Source organism: Hippocampus bargibanti, linkage group LG14, assembly GCF_051943395.1.
Source record: "Hippocampus bargibanti isolate YZ-2025 linkage group LG14, ASM5194339v1, whole genome shotgun sequence".
In the NCBI taxonomy this organism is placed as follows: domain Eukaryota; kingdom Metazoa; phylum Chordata; class Actinopteri; order Syngnathiformes; family Syngnathidae; genus Hippocampus; species Hippocampus bargibanti.
Window position 1 is genome coordinate 20,490,364 of NC_142747.1, and position 17,389 is coordinate 20,507,752.

Sequence of the window (17,389 nt, forward strand, 5' to 3'; positions counted from 1 at the left end):
TCAAGGCCCGGGGGGCCAAATCTGGCCCGCCACATCATTTTATTCTGCCCATGAAATCAAACTTATGACCTTCCATCAGTGGCGGACCGTCAGAGCCCGCAAAGCCTTCTCTGCTGGCCTATATCTGAATGGCGGACTAATGTGAATTATATTTAGTCCATGAATTCTTATCAAATCATTCCAAATTGTCTTTCAGCTTTTTTTCCTGACTTTTCCCCTGTTGACGCTGCTGCCAGACGGGTGTTTTCGTAATTAAGCCTTTAACCAATCACATTTCACAATTCACATTCCGTCATTTGTGACCAGGGCCAGAAATCCATCTGGGCGCCTTCACAATCAGTTCTGCAGGCCCTGGAGCATCAAATGTGTGGATCAAACTGTTGCTCTAACCAATCCGATTTTGAGTTAGCAACCCATAAGGGGTACCAATACCTTCGTCAGAGTTTTCCAAAACTCTCATGAGCTGATAAGCAAAGTGGTTTTCACCTGAAATGTGACACGTCTCCGGTCAGTGAGACATTCAGCTCGGTCGAGCAATCAGCTCGCCGCTACTCATCAGGACGTATCGTCAAATCTGAGAGTCGTTTACATGTCGATTCCATTTCTATACAGAGTTTGAATGTGGACACATGCAGTTTGATTGCGACTGTCACGGACGGCAAAGTTAAAACATAAATATGACATCCGACCCACAGCTCAGAATATCACATGGTACGCAGAAGTTCATATGAACGCGGTCTTGGTTTAGAAAACGTCACCTTAATAGCGTATAGACTATAAATACCCGGTTGCTACTGGATCTCTGCCTTTACTACAATAACATTCATCAAAATGAAGTTTCTGCTGTCATCACCACTCGAGTCTTATGGCAATCACCATGGGGATTGATTTCCCAGTGGCCCACGCGAACCCACATGCAGTTTCAAGCCAATTAAAGCCAACGGATGCCAAGTAATGCTATATCAGATGTTGCGGTCTGGTGGAGTCTTGGTCTCCATTGCGTTCGCGTTAAGGTAAAAGCCACAAGAGTGGTTTTCCAGCTCAGCTGTCAAGTAAATATGTGTAAGACGGGAAAAATAAAGAAGAAAATACCACAGGGTCTTGCGCAAATACACTGATACCTCAGCATACGAATGACTTCAAGTGTCCAAAATCTGCAAGCAAAAAATTGAGCTGCGAATTGGGCATTTTCAGAAAGTCCCGCCCCCAGTTCGTGACGTCACGCCAAGACGTCTTGCATTGCTAGAGAATCAAAACAATGGCTTCAGATTCGGAGAAGATGCTTTCTTGTTACACATCCAGTTATAAATACGATTCAAATAGTTCTGAAGAGGAAAGCATACATGTTTGCAATCGATTAAAGAATTTATTCCGTGCCATTTTGAGGCAACATTGAGGGAAATGTCTCACCGAAAAAGAGGCACAAAATGGCGACCTCCTGTGGCCTCCTCCGTTTCCACAGGCTGATAAATTCCTTATATGGAGCTTGGACCCCCTCTTCTGGCGGCTTTTGGGTGCAACACGAGGTCCCCAGACCAAACAAGTACAGCAAAATACATTGACGTGATGGAAGGACTACTACGATGTGTCATTTTTTCGGTCAGGGGCGTTCCTTTAGTGACGTCACGTACGGACTCGTCACCAACTCAAAAACAAGACTTTCTGAATATTCAGCGCGAGTCCTAAAACGTAAAATATAGCTATATGCGGTGGAATCTTATTAAAATACGCTCGGTAGAAGTTATTTGAAGCCATTTGACAAATTATAGACACAACTTGTCCGGTGGCGTCGGTTGTCCTTTAAAGTAAAACAGTTTCAAAGAGAGAAGACGAAAAGAACGCATGGCTTGATTCACCTCCAAGCTCCAATCAACCTGCCCTCCTGGCAGCTGTTTAGATCAGCTAACAACTATACAAAGTTCCTTTGATTTCTGCAGGCCATTTATGGTAAAACCCGCCGCCTCCTTGCTGGAGCTAAAATAAGCCTGCAAGTTTTTCAACAGACATGATGTCATTGCACAAGTATGTCTCTGGAGACGGAGGATGAAGCGTTACTTTGGAGGCACAGCTCAGGGCCCGCCGGACTCAGGTGAGTGGTCAAAAACAGAAAAGGGAGATGTGAAGAAGGGGGAAGGGCTGCTGGATGACTTCATCCTGCTACTCACTTTATTTACAACGCAGCGTCGAGCCTTCATCAAGGTGATTTTGCAAGCATCCGACTGGTGTGTCATGACGTCCTTTTGGTGGAAGTGAATTCACAGAGTCGATAATTGGGTGCCATACTTACATGTTGTGACATGTCGTGAGTGGATTGTGTACTTCATAACCTTAACAGGACTTGACGGACTGGCATATTATATTTTGCTTTAGCTTAAATATTTGTATAAAACATGTACTCGGTTCCCTCGGCCAAAAAGACATTCGAGCTTTAGTGTAAATCAGGTGTATATAATGAGGTAAAATAATAATAATACCAATAATACTAGATAGCTTGCTTTCTATCTATTTGAGTTACTTCCAGGTTGAGTGAACGCTGGCGAGTGCCGCTGCTCACCCACAGAAAAACTTATCCCGTGACTGTAAAGTGACCTTCAGAGTTTTGAAAGGCGGTTAGAAATGAAATGGATTATTATTATTATTATTATTATTATTATTATTATTATTATTATTATTATTATACTGTAATAAGAATTTCATTTATAAGCCCCTTTCAAATCTCTCAAGGCCACTTGCAATATTAGCGAAAGAAAATAGATGGTTTGAAAGGGGAGTAAAATAAGCTATTTTCATAAAACAGCAAAACCCTTCACTAAATCGCCATGGTGGGGTGAGGTTCAATTTGGATCGTTCCTATAACAGACTTCTTAGGCAACATAGACTTAGTTATGCTGATGAGGTGATACCAGAGCAAATGGGGCAATCAGGCCAGTCGTAGACCCCATACTCAGGCAGGACTATAGAAGTAATCAGTCAGGACAATAGAAGTAATCAGTGTAGCCGCATGGAGTAGTCCTCTGCTCCCCAAAACCTGAGAGCAGGGACCAATCATAGCAGAGTCCGCCACCGCCACGTCTGGACAGTAGGTATATATATATAGGGTCAAAACTACCAGCAAATTTTAGTTTGCTGACGAAGCCTCTTGGATAAGAAGCGAAACGTCCGACACCTTCAAAGGAGTGCAGATGACGGCTGAAGAAACCTTTTCATCGATGGACCACTCCTGTACGACTGAGAGTTTACACAGACGTGACTTAGGAAATGTATTAAAATAATGACCAACAAGTCCAACAAATCTACACACGCCTGATCTGTATAACAATCTGAAACTTGTAAATATTAATTTAAAAAAACTCAAGAAAGTGGCTAACATTGTTGAATCCCATCTGGAAGACTTGAAGAAAGATAACAAATCAGGGGCAATCAAGCCCAAAGACGAATTATCCCTAATCATGCAACTAAATCAAAACACGTAACTAAATATATATATATATATATTTTTGAGTCCATGTTTTTCCTTACGTTTTCCAAGTCTGCAGCTGGCTAAACAGTCACAGACCTGTTACTGCAAAGTGATCTGGTTAACAGATGACATTCGCACGGGGCCCAGTTGTGTCAAAACCAATTAGTATCACACTGTGCTAAAGAAGAAAAAAAAATAGATCCATATTTAATTTAAAAACAATATTACGGTCATTGACTACCTAATGCAGCAAGATGTCACCTTCATTTATGCCAACTGAAACTCAATGCCAGAGAAAGATCCACCTCGAATGGTGAAGCAGAAACGGCGATACACAAAATACACACACACACACACATATACGCAAAAATACACACTCTGAAGGAGTGAGGTCATGAGCAAAAGGCAACTGCTGACAGTCTTTGAATCCTCGAGTCATCCTCACCTCGGACATCAAGTTGTCAACGAGGGCTACTGGAGTTGTTTATGTGAGCATGAATACGCTATATAAAGAAGTAAAAATAAAGAATCACTCAGTCATTGAGAAACAGGTGTAGACGAGGACTTTGGGGGGGGGGGGGGTAGCAACTCCATTTGGATTTTCGAGGGGAGCATTATGTTGTACTGAGGATCAGCGGTCTGAATAATGGAAGGATGTCAAGGGAAACTCACTAGCATCCGAACACGAAGCCAAAGAAGGGTTCATTAATACACACGTCATATGTTTAGACCGAAACACTGCAAAAGCTAGCTATTAGCTATCTATTATTGATAGCTGACCTTTTTAGATAGATTATGTTGTGGGTCATTTTTACCTGAATGTAAAGATCCACACAAAACAGTCAAATAATAGGTGACATCTGCAGCTATCTAGCTGGCTAGCTTTTAGCTATCTGGCTAGCTAGCTATTAGCTATCTATTATTGATAGCTGACGTTGATTATGTTGTGGGTCATTTTTACCTGGATGTAAAAATCCACACAAAACAGTCAAATAATAGGTGACATCAGCAGCTATCTAACTTTCTGGCTGGCTAACTAGCTAGCTATTAGCAATCTATTATTGATAGCTGACGTTGATTATGTTGTGAGTCATTTTCACCTGGATGTAAAAATCCACAGTCAAATAATAGGTGACATCAGCAGCTAGCTAACTAGCTATCTATTAGCTATCTGCCTAGCTAGTTGGCTATTATTAGATATCTATTATCTACTCAAATAAATAGAAAGCTAGTTGGCTAGCTAATAGACAGTAAATAGAAAGCCAGCTGGCTAGACAGCTGGCTAGCTTTCTATCCATTTGAGTTACTTCCGGGTTGAGTGAACGCTGGCGCGTGTGGCTGTTGCTGCTCACCCGCAGAAAAACTTATCCTGTGACTGTAAAGTGACCTTGAGATTTTTGAAAGGCGCTTAGAAATGAAATGTATTATTATTATTATTGATTGAACGCTACAAATTGTTCCTAGGTGTGAGTCTTCGTTTGTCCACATATGGCCCTGCCATTGGCCGACAACCAGTTCAGGTTGTACCTCACCACAGCTGGGATGGCTCCATCACGCCCGTGACCCCCGTCATGATAAAGTGGTCGGAATATTGGATGGATTTGTTGTCCAATAAAATGAAAACAATGAAAAATGACACGGCTACCAACTGCATTCCAACACCGGTGACCCCGAAGAAGTCGTCCCATCATAAACTATCCAAACATTTGCTTCTGACAGCCATGTCAAATAGCTGCCCGTAAACTAATATGCCGTCATTGCAGTCCACTTCTGGCCTTCAAAAGTCGAGTCGTGTGACCCGATGCTCCCTCGGGTGTCGGTGCAAAAATATTGTTGCTTCATTTTGCAAAGGCGTTTGCTATTTAAAATACAGTGACGGTTTACCTTTTCGGTTCACGAACGTTACATATATGAAAATTTTACCTTGGCATACAAACTATTTTTTGGGATACACACGGAGCTGCCACGATGAGTGATGTGTCATTCGCGAACGAGCCCGTTCTAGAAAACAGTGAAATTTAGACTTGTTTTAACTTTGAAAATTCAAAGGCACAGTGTAGACTGCAAGGTTAAAATATCCCATCAATCAGGCTCCACAAATAACCCGCACAAGCCATCTGTACACTTGATGCTATAAAATGTTTTTCTGATGTCAGTTCGGAAACAAAAAAGTAGTGTCGGTTGGTTGTCCTTTAAGGCTTATTTAGTAGAAAATGATGTTTTATGGGTACTTGGGAGCGGATTATTCTCATTTTAATGGTTTCCTCTGGGAAATGAATTTTTGGAAGACACACGTTTCACCTTACACACTGTCTGGGAAGTCCAATTAAGTTCGTAAGCCAAGGTATCACTGTATAATCTATAAATAGAGACTTTTGTGTGTTCCTTATACAGCGCAAAATACGGTAAGTGTCTCTATGACGGGACCTGAACATGGCGGTGTTCACATCACCTGTTAATAAGGGTCCCAAAGAGCAGCCTGATGGTCCTTTGAATGTTCTCCGTGCAAAGCCAGCTCCACTGCTCTCTCAGGAGCAAACACATGATGTTCAAAGTCACATCCGCCAACGCCATCTCAGCTGCACCTGCGCCGCCTGCGGACAAATCAAAACGTCACCGTAAGGAAATGAAAACAAGAAAATATGATTTCCACCATTGTTTGAAATTGATGATGATGATGATGATGTCTGGTGTTATTTCTATTATTACAGCCAGACATGAATATACTGCAACATACATTGAGCATGCTATTAAAATGTATGTACCATATTTCCCAGTGTATAAGGCGCACCGGACTATAAAGCGCACTCCCAACGTATGTTTGACTTTCAAACTTTTTCCACATATAAGGCACACCGGACGATAAGGCGCACCCCCAATGAATGGTGTATTTTCATTTTTTTTTCCATATATAAGGCGCACCGGCGTATGAAGCACACCCCCAATGAATGGTATATTTGTAAACGTTTTCCATATATAAGGCATAACATAGTATAAGGTGCACCCCCTATGAATGTTGGATTTCAAAACTTTGTCCATATATAAGGCACACCGGACTATAAGGCGCACCCCCAATGAATGTTGGATTTTCATTTTTTTCCATATATAAAGCGCACTGGACTATAAAGCGCACACCCAATGAATGTTTGATTTTCAACCTTTTTCCAGCTACTGTATAAGGCGCACCAGACTATCAGGCGCACCCCCAATGAATGGAGGATTTTCCAACTTTTTCCATATATAAGGCGCACCGGACTATAAAGCGCACACCCAATGAATGTTTGATTTTCAACCTTTTTCCAGCTACTGTATAAGGCGCACCGGACTATCAGGCGCACCCCCAATGAATGGAGGATTTTCCAACTTTTTCCATAGGCTGGAGTTACAGGTGACAATGGAGTCGGTGGCTGCTGTTGCGGCTCAATATGACTTCACATATAAGGCGCACCACACCAGCGTATAAGGCCCAGGGTCATCTTTTGAAGAAAATGAAGGTTTTTGAGTGCACCTTATACACTGGAAAATAGGGTAGATACTCTTCAGTAAGAGAGTGTATGATCACGCAGCAAAAATGAGCCACGGTTTCTCCACTTGATTTATTTCATAACACTGCCCTCATGTGCACACATGGCAAGACTGCACCTTTTCCATGGATCAATATATCTGAAGTCTTTATGACAACAACAAGAAAAAAACACCGTACCATGTCCTAATTTTTGCTTTCCGATGGCAGAGTCATGCTGGCGATCTCCATCTTGTTTCACAATCATATCGTTGCCGCATTTTGGCAGCGATACGAGGGATAGATTCTCTTCTTTATCGATAAAATTTTGCAGGTCTTCCAAAGACATTCCATGAAACATCTGTGAGCGTACGACCAAGAAAGACAAAAAAAAAAACGTTACCAAATAGATTTTGAAACAACCGATGCTTGAATAACTTACCGGATGACTTTGGTCGGAGCTAAACAAGACAGTTGGTCTTACATCTGATCCATTCATAAAAGAGATGCTTTTGCTGGAGAATTTCAGGCGTGACCTGAAAGAAGAAGGAAAGAAAATCTTTAATCGTCAGGTTTAAAGGACAACCGACACCATTTTTTTTTTGTTTCCTAACTGACATCAGAAAAACGTTTTATAGCATCTAAAATACCCAAAACACGCAGTATGATATTTTTAGTCAAATGCAAAACACCAATAAAAATGACTGCAAAACATTGAGCTGCGAATTGGGCATTTTCAGAAAGTCCCGCCCCCAGTTCGTGACGTCACGCCAAGACGTCTTGCATTGCTGGAGAATCAAAACAATGGCTTCAGATTGGGAGAAGATGCTTTCTTGTTACACATCCAGTTATGAATATGATTCAAATAGTTCTGAAGAGGAAAGCATACATCAACAAGTCCTCCCGTATCAATTCGAGCTGTCAGGACTCCAATGTAGCATCCCGGAAAATGCACAAGATGGCGCCCAAGCTCCGTTGGAAATGGGCTGATTTGTCTGCTGTGAATTTGTGCCAATCAAATAGTAGTCTTGGTGCAACACACAACAATTCACCATGGCGTGATTTATGTTTTTCCTTGTAATTTTGGAAAGGGGCTTAAAAAGTAATGCATTATTATTATTATTATTATGAATCATATCCCACCTCTTTTTGTCCGAATCAAGCTTGCCACCGTCCATCTCGCTCTCGTTTTCATCGGTTGGGCTTTGAGGCTCGGAACGAGGAAAGGCTGTCTTCAGAGTGTCCACGATTGCATTCACCACAATCTGCGCAAAGTGCACCATCTTAATAATGTGCAGATGTGCATTCTTTCATCCAGCTCTTTGAGATTCCATTGATGACAAAATTCACTTGACTGAATATGATTTCAATGTCAAAAAGGAAAAATCAGGCACATTAACTCATTCACTGCAAGACAATGTGCAAATATGTCTTCATGTCTCCAGTGCCAGGGTTTGTGTCGTTATCACTCAAATTCCAGGGCCCACAAAATAATATATTGACTTTTAGGACTACATAAACATTCAATGTAGCGTAAGAAACCTCAGAATCTCTTCTTTCATCAGAAAAAAATGAGTTAATTCCTAAATGATATGAGTCTGGAGTTATCTGAGCTTGAAATGGGGGCAGCGCTACAAAAGGCAAATGGAATGAATAATAATAATAATACAGGTAATACTACTAATAATAAAGGTAATAATAATAATAATAATAATAATAATAATAATAATAATAATAATAATAATAATAATAATAATAATAATAATAATAATACATGTATGCAGAGTCTATATAATTCAATATGATGCTACTTCTGAGTTGAGTGAACGCTGGCGCGTGTGGCTGCCGCTGCTCACCCTCAGGAAAAATATCCTGTGACTGTAAAGTGTCCTTGAGAGTTTTGAAAGGCGCTTATAAATGAAATGTATTATTATTATTATTATTATTATTATTATTATGTGCATATCAAATCTTTGGCTATGGTCACTGCAATGAAAAAAGACCACCAACAAACCTTATCAATGCGTGAAACAATAAAAGGTTTCTTGACAAAGGCAATCCGGGCATCGGTATTAAGAGCCAGAAACTCCTGCATCTGTTCACTGTTGGCAATTTCAGGAATCGCACAAAGATGCTAAAGAGGGGTTGTTGGGTGGGGGGGGGTGTTAAAAACAGGTTTGAATTACGACATAATCCGTCGTCATGACATCGGGTCTTAAAAACGTTTATATTTTAATTTAACACACCTTTAGAAATGTCTCCAGCATTCCTTTCCTGGCTTCGATCTTGTCACTGTCCATGTTTCCAAAGGGCATATCTGGGAATATTTTCTTTGGACCTTTGACACCTTCAAAATAAGACCATTTACAAGTGATTTATAGATGCCGTCACCATTGCCATATCGTACATAAACATTTTTAACGCATTGACTGTCACACCAGACAGCAAAAAAATGTGCATCCACGCCAGTGCCAGGGTTTTTGTCATTGTCACTCAAATTGCAGGACCCACTGAATATTGAGTTTTAGGACTACATAGACATTCACGTCAGCATAAGAAGCCTTAGACTCTCTTCTTTCATTGGAAAAAAAAATCCCATATTACAGTAAAGTCTCGTTATATCGATATTCAAGGGAGTCCGAAAAAATATCGATATAACCGGGACTATCGATATATCCGACCCCGTTTGCATGTAATTTTCTCCGTGCGTGCATAGAAATAGTATCGATATAACCGGGACTATTGATATATCCGATATCGATATAACGAGACTTTACTGTATATGGTTCTGGAGTTATCTGAGCTTGAAATGGGGGTGGCTACACAAAATACAATACAGTGATACCTTGGCTTACGAACTTAATTGGTTCCCAGACAGAGTATGTAAGACAGAGTGTGTAAAGTGAAAAGTGTGTATCCCAAAAATGTATTTCCCAGAGAAAACCATTAAAATGAGAATAATCCGTTCCCAGGTCCCCATAAAACAAATTTCTAATTTTCTAAGCCTTAAAACTACACAAAATATACCTTATTTTATGTATAATAAATGTGCTATGGTATTATCATTAAAGAAATAAACTGTGCGGTATAATAAAGTCATTTTATTAACCTTTGTGATGGTTGTTGATGGCTTGATGGAATGGAGTGGCCACTTTCATCAGCATTAAACACTTGATGAGGAACGTAACCTTCTTCGAATGATTGATGGGATATTTTAACCTTGCAGTCTACACTCTGCCTTTGAACTGTCAAAGTTGAAACTCTCTCACTGCCGTCTGCCTGTCTCTTTAATGTTTGAACCACCCCTCCTCACTGCTGCGTTCTTGACCAATCACGTGGCTTTAACCGAAGACTGGGAGCGGGGAAAATAGGACAAAAACAGCCAGCTGCCATTTTGTTGTTAGAAGAACGGGTTCATTCGCGAACGACACATCAGTCATTGAGGCAGCTCCGTGTACGAAAAAATGTCATATGCCAAGGTAAAATTTTCATAAATTTAACGTTCGTAAACCGAAAAGTTCGTAAGCCAAGGGGTTGGTAAACCGAGGTATCACTTTACAAAACATCCATATTGGTTTATATAGCGCTTTAACAACAGCGGAAGCTGTAACAAAGCGATAACATGGACAAAAGGTAAATGGCGCCTCCTTGTGGAAAAGGAAAAAAAACACTGCCTGAGGCCATGGCCAGTGCTTGGCACCCAAACATGATCAAACAAAATCCGAACACATTCGGGCACGGCGTCATGCTTTTTCAATTCCAGAATTTGGAAATGGGAGTGAATGAGTTAACAATAGCCGTTTTTTTTTTTATGCTTCCTAACCAACCTTTGATGAGCTTCTTTAATTCCGTTTTCTCTTCCACACGCGCTTGTAAATTGAGAAATTCACTGTATCGTCTGTTGACCATGTGGTAGGCCACCGGCTGAATGGAAGATGGACTTTCAAAAGCAGGGTGCGGCGCGTCCCCGTCCTCCGAGCATGGTTGGCTTCGACCCGCGTTCTCACAACCCATTGCCGTCTCATACTGAAAGACAAACGGAAAGCTGGTCATCAAGTTGTTCAAGTAACTTAGAATCACAAATAAGGTGAGGAAGACATGTTTTTTGATTGTGTGTTGTGGGGCTCAAAGTCTTATTTGCTATCATTTGGAATTCAGCTAACATGACTTTGTATTGATTCTGAGAGTCTTTTCAGGCAACGTTTTAGAATATATGTATTTCAGTACATTTGGTATTTTTTGTTTTTCATTTTTTTCTAGCTGTAAAAAAAGTTCAAGATAGCTAATAAATTCCTTTCCACTTCACGAACGTGTTCCACCTGGAGTTGATTATTCACACAAAAAAAAAAAAACAATTACATGTCATTATTTGAACCTAAACGTGGTAAAGGGTCAAAACGTTGAAGTGGGTGGGGGGGGCTAATACTTTTGCAAGTCACCATACATACATTCAGAAGGTAGAGAGAGACAGAGACAGAGAGAGAGGGAGAGACAGAGACACAGAGAGAACATGTAGGAGAGAGCAAAAAAAGTGAGCAAATTGGAGAAAAAAAATGACAAATAGAACATTCAAGCATTTAAAGTTAATGAATAGATTATGACAAAAAAAATCATCAAAATAAGTCCAGTTCCTACCTTGATAGTGTAAAGAGTGTACGGGTGCGAGCCGGTTCCCCGGTGTTCCTTGGCTGTGATGGTGCCGGTGATGCGTAGGTTTTGGATCATGATCGGACCATCGGGACTGCTTAGAGGTTCAAAACTGAACGAGGGCAATGGAGAAGAACCCTGCGATGGGCTGACGATGCTCACTTCATTGCTGTTCCCGACCGGTTCCACCACCAGAGGAAGCTCCCTGGCTTGGTTTGCTAAAGAGAAACTACTTTGGTTGTCCAAGTTCTGAAGACTTTCCCTTGTTAGTCTTTCCAGTAAGGCACCATTTGGCTGCTCGGACGTCTCCGAATTCACGGAGACTGTCGGTCGGAAGACATCAAATTGATTGGAGCAAAGATCCTCCAAATCTGGATCATGACGACTTTGGATTGGATCTTCTTTCTGTTGGTCATCCAAACCGTCCTCTTGACCGACCAGAACCAAGGAATCAACGGAATTCAGTTTGTCATCAGCTAACGGAGAGTCCAAATCAGAATCGGTTTCTTGATAAAAGGGATTGGAGTTGATTCCACTCACAGTCTGATTTTCATCTTCTTGAACCAAATTCGGCTGACAAACCACCTCCTGCCAATCTTCTCCGTCATCCATAGAGACTTCCGGCAATACCATGTCTCCTAAAATTGCCTTATCTGATAGAACGTCCCGAGAAGGGATATCTGCGTGACTTTGGTGGTGGGAGTCAGTGGTTTCTTGCCATGTCGCCACTGGAAGTTGGACTGACAAATCGGCTACCTGGTCTCCAGTCGTCCCCGTTGACGTATTTGAATTGCCCAATATGTCAATCAGGAAACGATTTAACCAATCGGGGTCGGATAACTTTGCAAAAAGGGGGAGCAGGACATTGCAGGTGATGAGTTCACCGACGACGTATCGTCCGGTACTTGTTTCCAAGTGAGGCGGGGGAACCAAAACATGCAGTAATAAATCCACCAGAGCTCTTGTGTAATTAATTTCCATTGACTCGCTGCTCATAACACAGTGAGGAGAGCTAACCCTGGAATATGCCTGCCACAACTTTTCCCGATCACTGTTATTTGTCGGCGTTGGAGAAACCTGCTGCTGGGCAACCAGCTCCTTGGCTCGAAGATAATCCTGCAGATGGCAGCCACACATTTCCAAGATCCTTTGGGTTAGCCTCTGCAGCCATTAAAAGAAAGCCAATAAATGGAGATTTGCGGACATTTTTAAAACCATTTATCAGTTATGGGTGTGACCTCTTGATCTCAGTCGCTGACATTCACGAATTTATTTGCGAATTGAAAATATGACACTGAGCGCCATTCACGAATTTGTTCGGGTTTTTGTTTCTTCATGCTTTGGTGCCGATAAAGCACGGGCCGTGGCCTCTGGCAATGTTTTTTTTTTTTTTATATTTATATATATTATATTTATTATAACGGGGCAGTATTTCCCTTTTGTCAATGTTAGCACTTTGATCCAGCTTCAGCTGTTGTGAAAGCGCTATAGAAACCAATATGTATGTATTGCATTGTCATAATAATAAATAATAATAATAATAATAATAATAATAATAATAATAATAATTTCCCCATTGTGGGATGAATAAAGGTTTTCTGATTCTGAATAATAATAATAATAATACTACATTTCATTTATAAGCGCCTTTCAAAACTCTCAAGGACACTTTATAGTCACAGTGATACCTCAGCTTACGAACTTAATCGGTTCCCAAGGCGAAAAGTTCGTCTGCCAAACATTTATTTCCCATAAGAAACCATTACAAATGAAAATAATCCGTTCCCAGGTCCCCGTAAAACATATTTTTTCTAATAAATAAGCCTTAAAACTACACAAAACATGGTATATTTTGTGTCTAATAAATGTGATATTGTATTGTATTGAAAGAAATAAACTGTACAGTATAATAAAGTGGTTTTATTGACCTTTGTGATGTTCGTTGATGTAGTTGCCTCTTGATGATATCCGAGTGAAGTTGCCTTGCTTTCTCGGCAATGATACCCTCACTCGCAAAGTCCCCTGCTAGCTGCTTTTCGTGAATCCAAATCAACAGAAGTTTTTCAACCTCTTCTATTGCCTGAGACCGTCGCTTAGACAACACAGAAACACCCTTAGCCACACGTAGCAATAGCATACTGGTACTGGGACGCTAAGTGACACAAACGCACACTTCTTCGGCTTAACACCAGCCTGCGGTGGGTTTTTTTTTTTCAGTCCCGTAACAGCAAAAGTACTCCACTCAATAACAAACCACATCTGCACTCAAAGAAAGGTGGTGACGAAACTAGTCCGCCAGCCACCGTGGCGCTGCGTGGTTTGGTTCGTCCGCCGAAAACTAGTTCGGATGCCAAGATTCTCACCAATTTAATGTTTGTCAGGTGAAAAGTTAAAGTGTTCGTAAGCTGAGCTATCACTGTATTTTGGACAGCTGCCCCCATTTCAAGCTCATATAACTACAGACCCATATCATTTAGGAATTAACTCTTTTTTGTCCTTCACTGTGAGGTCGACACACTCAACACTGGATTATCTCCCTTCACAGAATTCTTGACTTTGAATTCAGGTGTTGAACAACTAGAAATGTTACCTTTCTGTCAAGTTGCTTTGCACGCATCTTCAGTTCCATGCCCATGCAAATCATGGCTTCTTGAACCTCCTTTTCAAAGCCACTCTCAGAGGACACAGTCGTGTACCAAGAAGAAACAAAATCCCTGATAATCTTCTTCACCGAATTGTGGATTTCTTGGTCCAAGTCGTGTTCATCGTCCATAGTGGAAGGAATCTGAAATTGTGCAGGGAAGTGCAATTAGGGGTAGAGTATAAAAAGCTTGACTTTAAAGGACAACCGAGGACAAGTTGTGTCGTCCATAATTTGTAAAATCACTTCACATGACTTCTACTCAGCGATTTTACAAAGATTCCACTGCATATAGCTATATTTTATGTTTTAAGACTCGCGCTGAATATTCAGGAAGTCTTGTTTTCGAGTTAATGACGATTCATGACGTGACGTCACGGAAGGAACACCCCTGACCGAGAAAGCGAAACACAATGCATTTTGGGTACTTTTTTTGGTCTGAAAACTTTGTGTTGATGGCGAAATTAGAAGGAAAACACATCAATAATGCCATGGTGAATTGTTGTGTGTTGCACCAAGACTACTATTTGATACTAGTTGACACAAATTGCCAGCAGACAAATCAGCCTATTTCCAACGAAGCTTGGGCGCCATCTTGTGCATTTTCTGGGACGCTACATTTCAGTCCAGTCCAGCTCGAATTCATACGGGAGGACTTCTTTAATCGATTGCAAACATTTATGCTTTCCTCTACAGAACTATTTGAATCATATTCATAACTGGATGAGTAACAAGAAAGCATCTTCTCGCAATCTGAAGCCATTGTTTTTATTCTAGAACAAGGCAGGAACAAGGGGGGGGGGGGGGGGGCTTCTGAAACTGGCCACTTCCAGTTTCATTTTGAAGTCGTTTTTGTTGGTGTTTTGCATTTGACTAAAAATATCAGCTTGCGTGTTTTGGGTATTTTAGATGCTATAAAACGTTTTTCTGATGTCAGTTAAGAAACAAAAAAGTGATATCGGTTGTCCTTGAAGGTTTATACAAGTATGTTTAAGGCTTGTATAAGTAACCTGTATAGGATTGTGCTGAAAACTAAACATTTAATAAAATATATGCTATATAAAGATATATACATGTACAACTGGATAGAATACTATATATGTTACAACAAAAATGTTCCAATATACCGCTGTCTGTATTTATTTTGGGTAATGAAGAATGCAGATAAAATGTGTCCCTTCAAGAAAGGACTCACTGTTTACCTGTTCCAGGGTGATAAACCTCTCTAAGTGAATCACACTGTTGGATTCCAAAATAGCCTGTGACCCCAGCCAGCCCCCAAGTACGACGAGCAGGCTGGTGAACACGCACAGCAGCCAGATATTAACAAGCAGGTGGAAAAGAACAAGCCAAGCAAATAGTATGCAAAGGCCCAACAACCATCGTTGTCCCAGCACATCCGCCATGACACCGAAGGGGGTGCTTGTCACAGCTGCATCAAACTATGAAAACAAAATAGAGTATGAGTTAGGCACATTATTACAAAACTAGACTAGAGAGAATATAGCTAGGAGATCAACATGTAAGGATTTTTTAACTTGGGTGGAAGCATGCATACAATAAATAAGCACAATTAATGAAAGTAAAGACAAAACATCACAGTCGCTCAAGTTGTATTAGAAGAATCGTATCATAACACTGTTAAAAACAAATATTAGTAAGATATAGTCACTTCTCGTAGTGCAACTTCTTTGTCACGTTATTCATACATCCAAAAGGAGTATTAACGAACATGACCATGAATATGGATTCCAACAATTTTGAGTTCAATGGGACTTATTTGGTAAATTATATGTTGTAGGTTGAACAACACTGTTTTCAAGGCGATTATCCATTTATGTCCATTCAGGCGCTCCTTGGTACATGAACAAAATATCACCACCGGGAAACGTATTTTGCTCATTTTTAACGTTTTAATATTTAAAAACAAGTGGTCGAAGCAGTTGTGGTAGTGTGCCAAAGCAAATAAAAATGGGGCAGACTTTTGAAACTGCACTTTGCGTTTAAAATGCGTTATACAGTATTGTATATCTAATTGGCATATGTTTCTAAATGCAATATTTACATACAAGTGTTTATGTACAAGTGTATTCTTTCAGACTTGACGTTGACGGGGGTAAAAAAAAATCGATATTGTGGGACGGGTCGAAAGATAAAATAATGGCAACGTAGTAATTCTGTTGAATGGTTGAGAAGGACACAAAAAATAGCTCACCTTAGCGCATGGTTAGCATCGCTCAAATAAATTAAGAGATGCGAAGCGTTTCGAGCTGATCATCAACTCGACATCTCGTGAGCTGTTTACTTCCGGTATAGTGACGTCATTGGTGCTGAAACGCCCACTCAAAAATCCCCAGAACAAATCGACGGTGTATTTATTGTATAGTACCCGAAACACAATGGAACCATCGCCATAATTGCAAGACAGAGAAACTAATAAAACACTCTTAGTAACATTAAAAAGGGCCCCTATCAAGGACGCAGACATATATTTTAACACTGTTTAGACGACACTGATCAAGCCAGTAGCCACTGTGGGAAGTGCCGTTCGCGAACGAATAGGCTCCACGAGCCGGCTGTCTGAAATGAACGCACTTGGTATTTCTTCATGGCAATCTTTGCAAAAGACGAGCTAAAATCTTTACCTGGATGCTACGTTTTTGTTTTTGGTTTACTAATTTTAATTTATAATTTGTTGTGTAGGAACCAAACCTTGCTTATGTTGTTTTACTCTAAATAGTTACAAGTTTCTCAACATATAAAATCAGAGATTGGAAATTTTTGCTAACCTTGTTCTGAGATGGGTCTTCGTTTTTGTACTGTACTTTATTATTTTGTTTGCAGCACTCAATGTTGTACTCGATTTTGAATATGTTCAGAAGACTATAAATACATCCATTTAAATAAAAAAAAACGATACACAGTATCGTTTTTACATTCGTAATTCGTTTTACTTACGATTTTATATTATTTTTGGTTGTAAATTAATTCATGCAACAAAAACAACTGAGGAGCTATTTGGAAACCGGAAGTTCTGGTTCTTTTTAGTGAGCTGAGCAAAAAGTATCGGCTCTGTCAAAAGAGCCCACATTTCCATGACAAGATAGAAATATTACGGAAAGCATTTGTTTGTACATGC

The 17,389-nt window shown here is 40.4% G+C and overlaps 1 protein-coding gene across 3 annotated transcripts in view; it reads right to left on the minus strand.

Moving 5' to 3' along the window:
- Nucleotides 1–16,599, minus strand: part of snx19b (sorting nexin 19b) — a 27,345-nt gene extending 10,746 nt beyond the window's left edge. For all 3 annotated transcript variants that reach the window (XM_089013280.1, XM_089013281.1, XM_089013279.1), the window contains exons 1-11: nt 16,466–16,599; nt 15,453–15,692; nt 14,200–14,394; nt 11,598–12,770; nt 10,790–10,988; nt 9,209–9,309; nt 8,977–9,096; nt 8,106–8,227; nt 7,405–7,498; nt 7,164–7,323; nt 5,913–6,054 (exon numbers count right to left, since the gene is read on the minus strand). In XM_089013280.1, the coding sequence (XP_088869406.1) occupies nt 5,913–6,054; nt 7,164–7,323; nt 7,405–7,498; nt 8,106–8,227; nt 8,977–9,096; nt 9,209–9,309; nt 10,790–10,988; nt 11,598–12,770; nt 14,200–14,394; nt 15,453–15,656 (2,510 nt within the window). In that variant the 5' untranslated portion in view covers nt 15,657–15,692; nt 16,466–16,599. The remainder of the gene's footprint in view (nt 1–5,912; nt 6,055–7,163; nt 7,324–7,404; nt 7,499–8,105; nt 8,228–8,976; nt 9,097–9,208; nt 9,310–10,789; nt 10,989–11,597; nt 12,771–14,199; nt 14,395–15,452; nt 15,693–16,465) is intronic.
- Between the last annotated feature and the right edge of the window lie 790 nt (nt 16,600–17,389).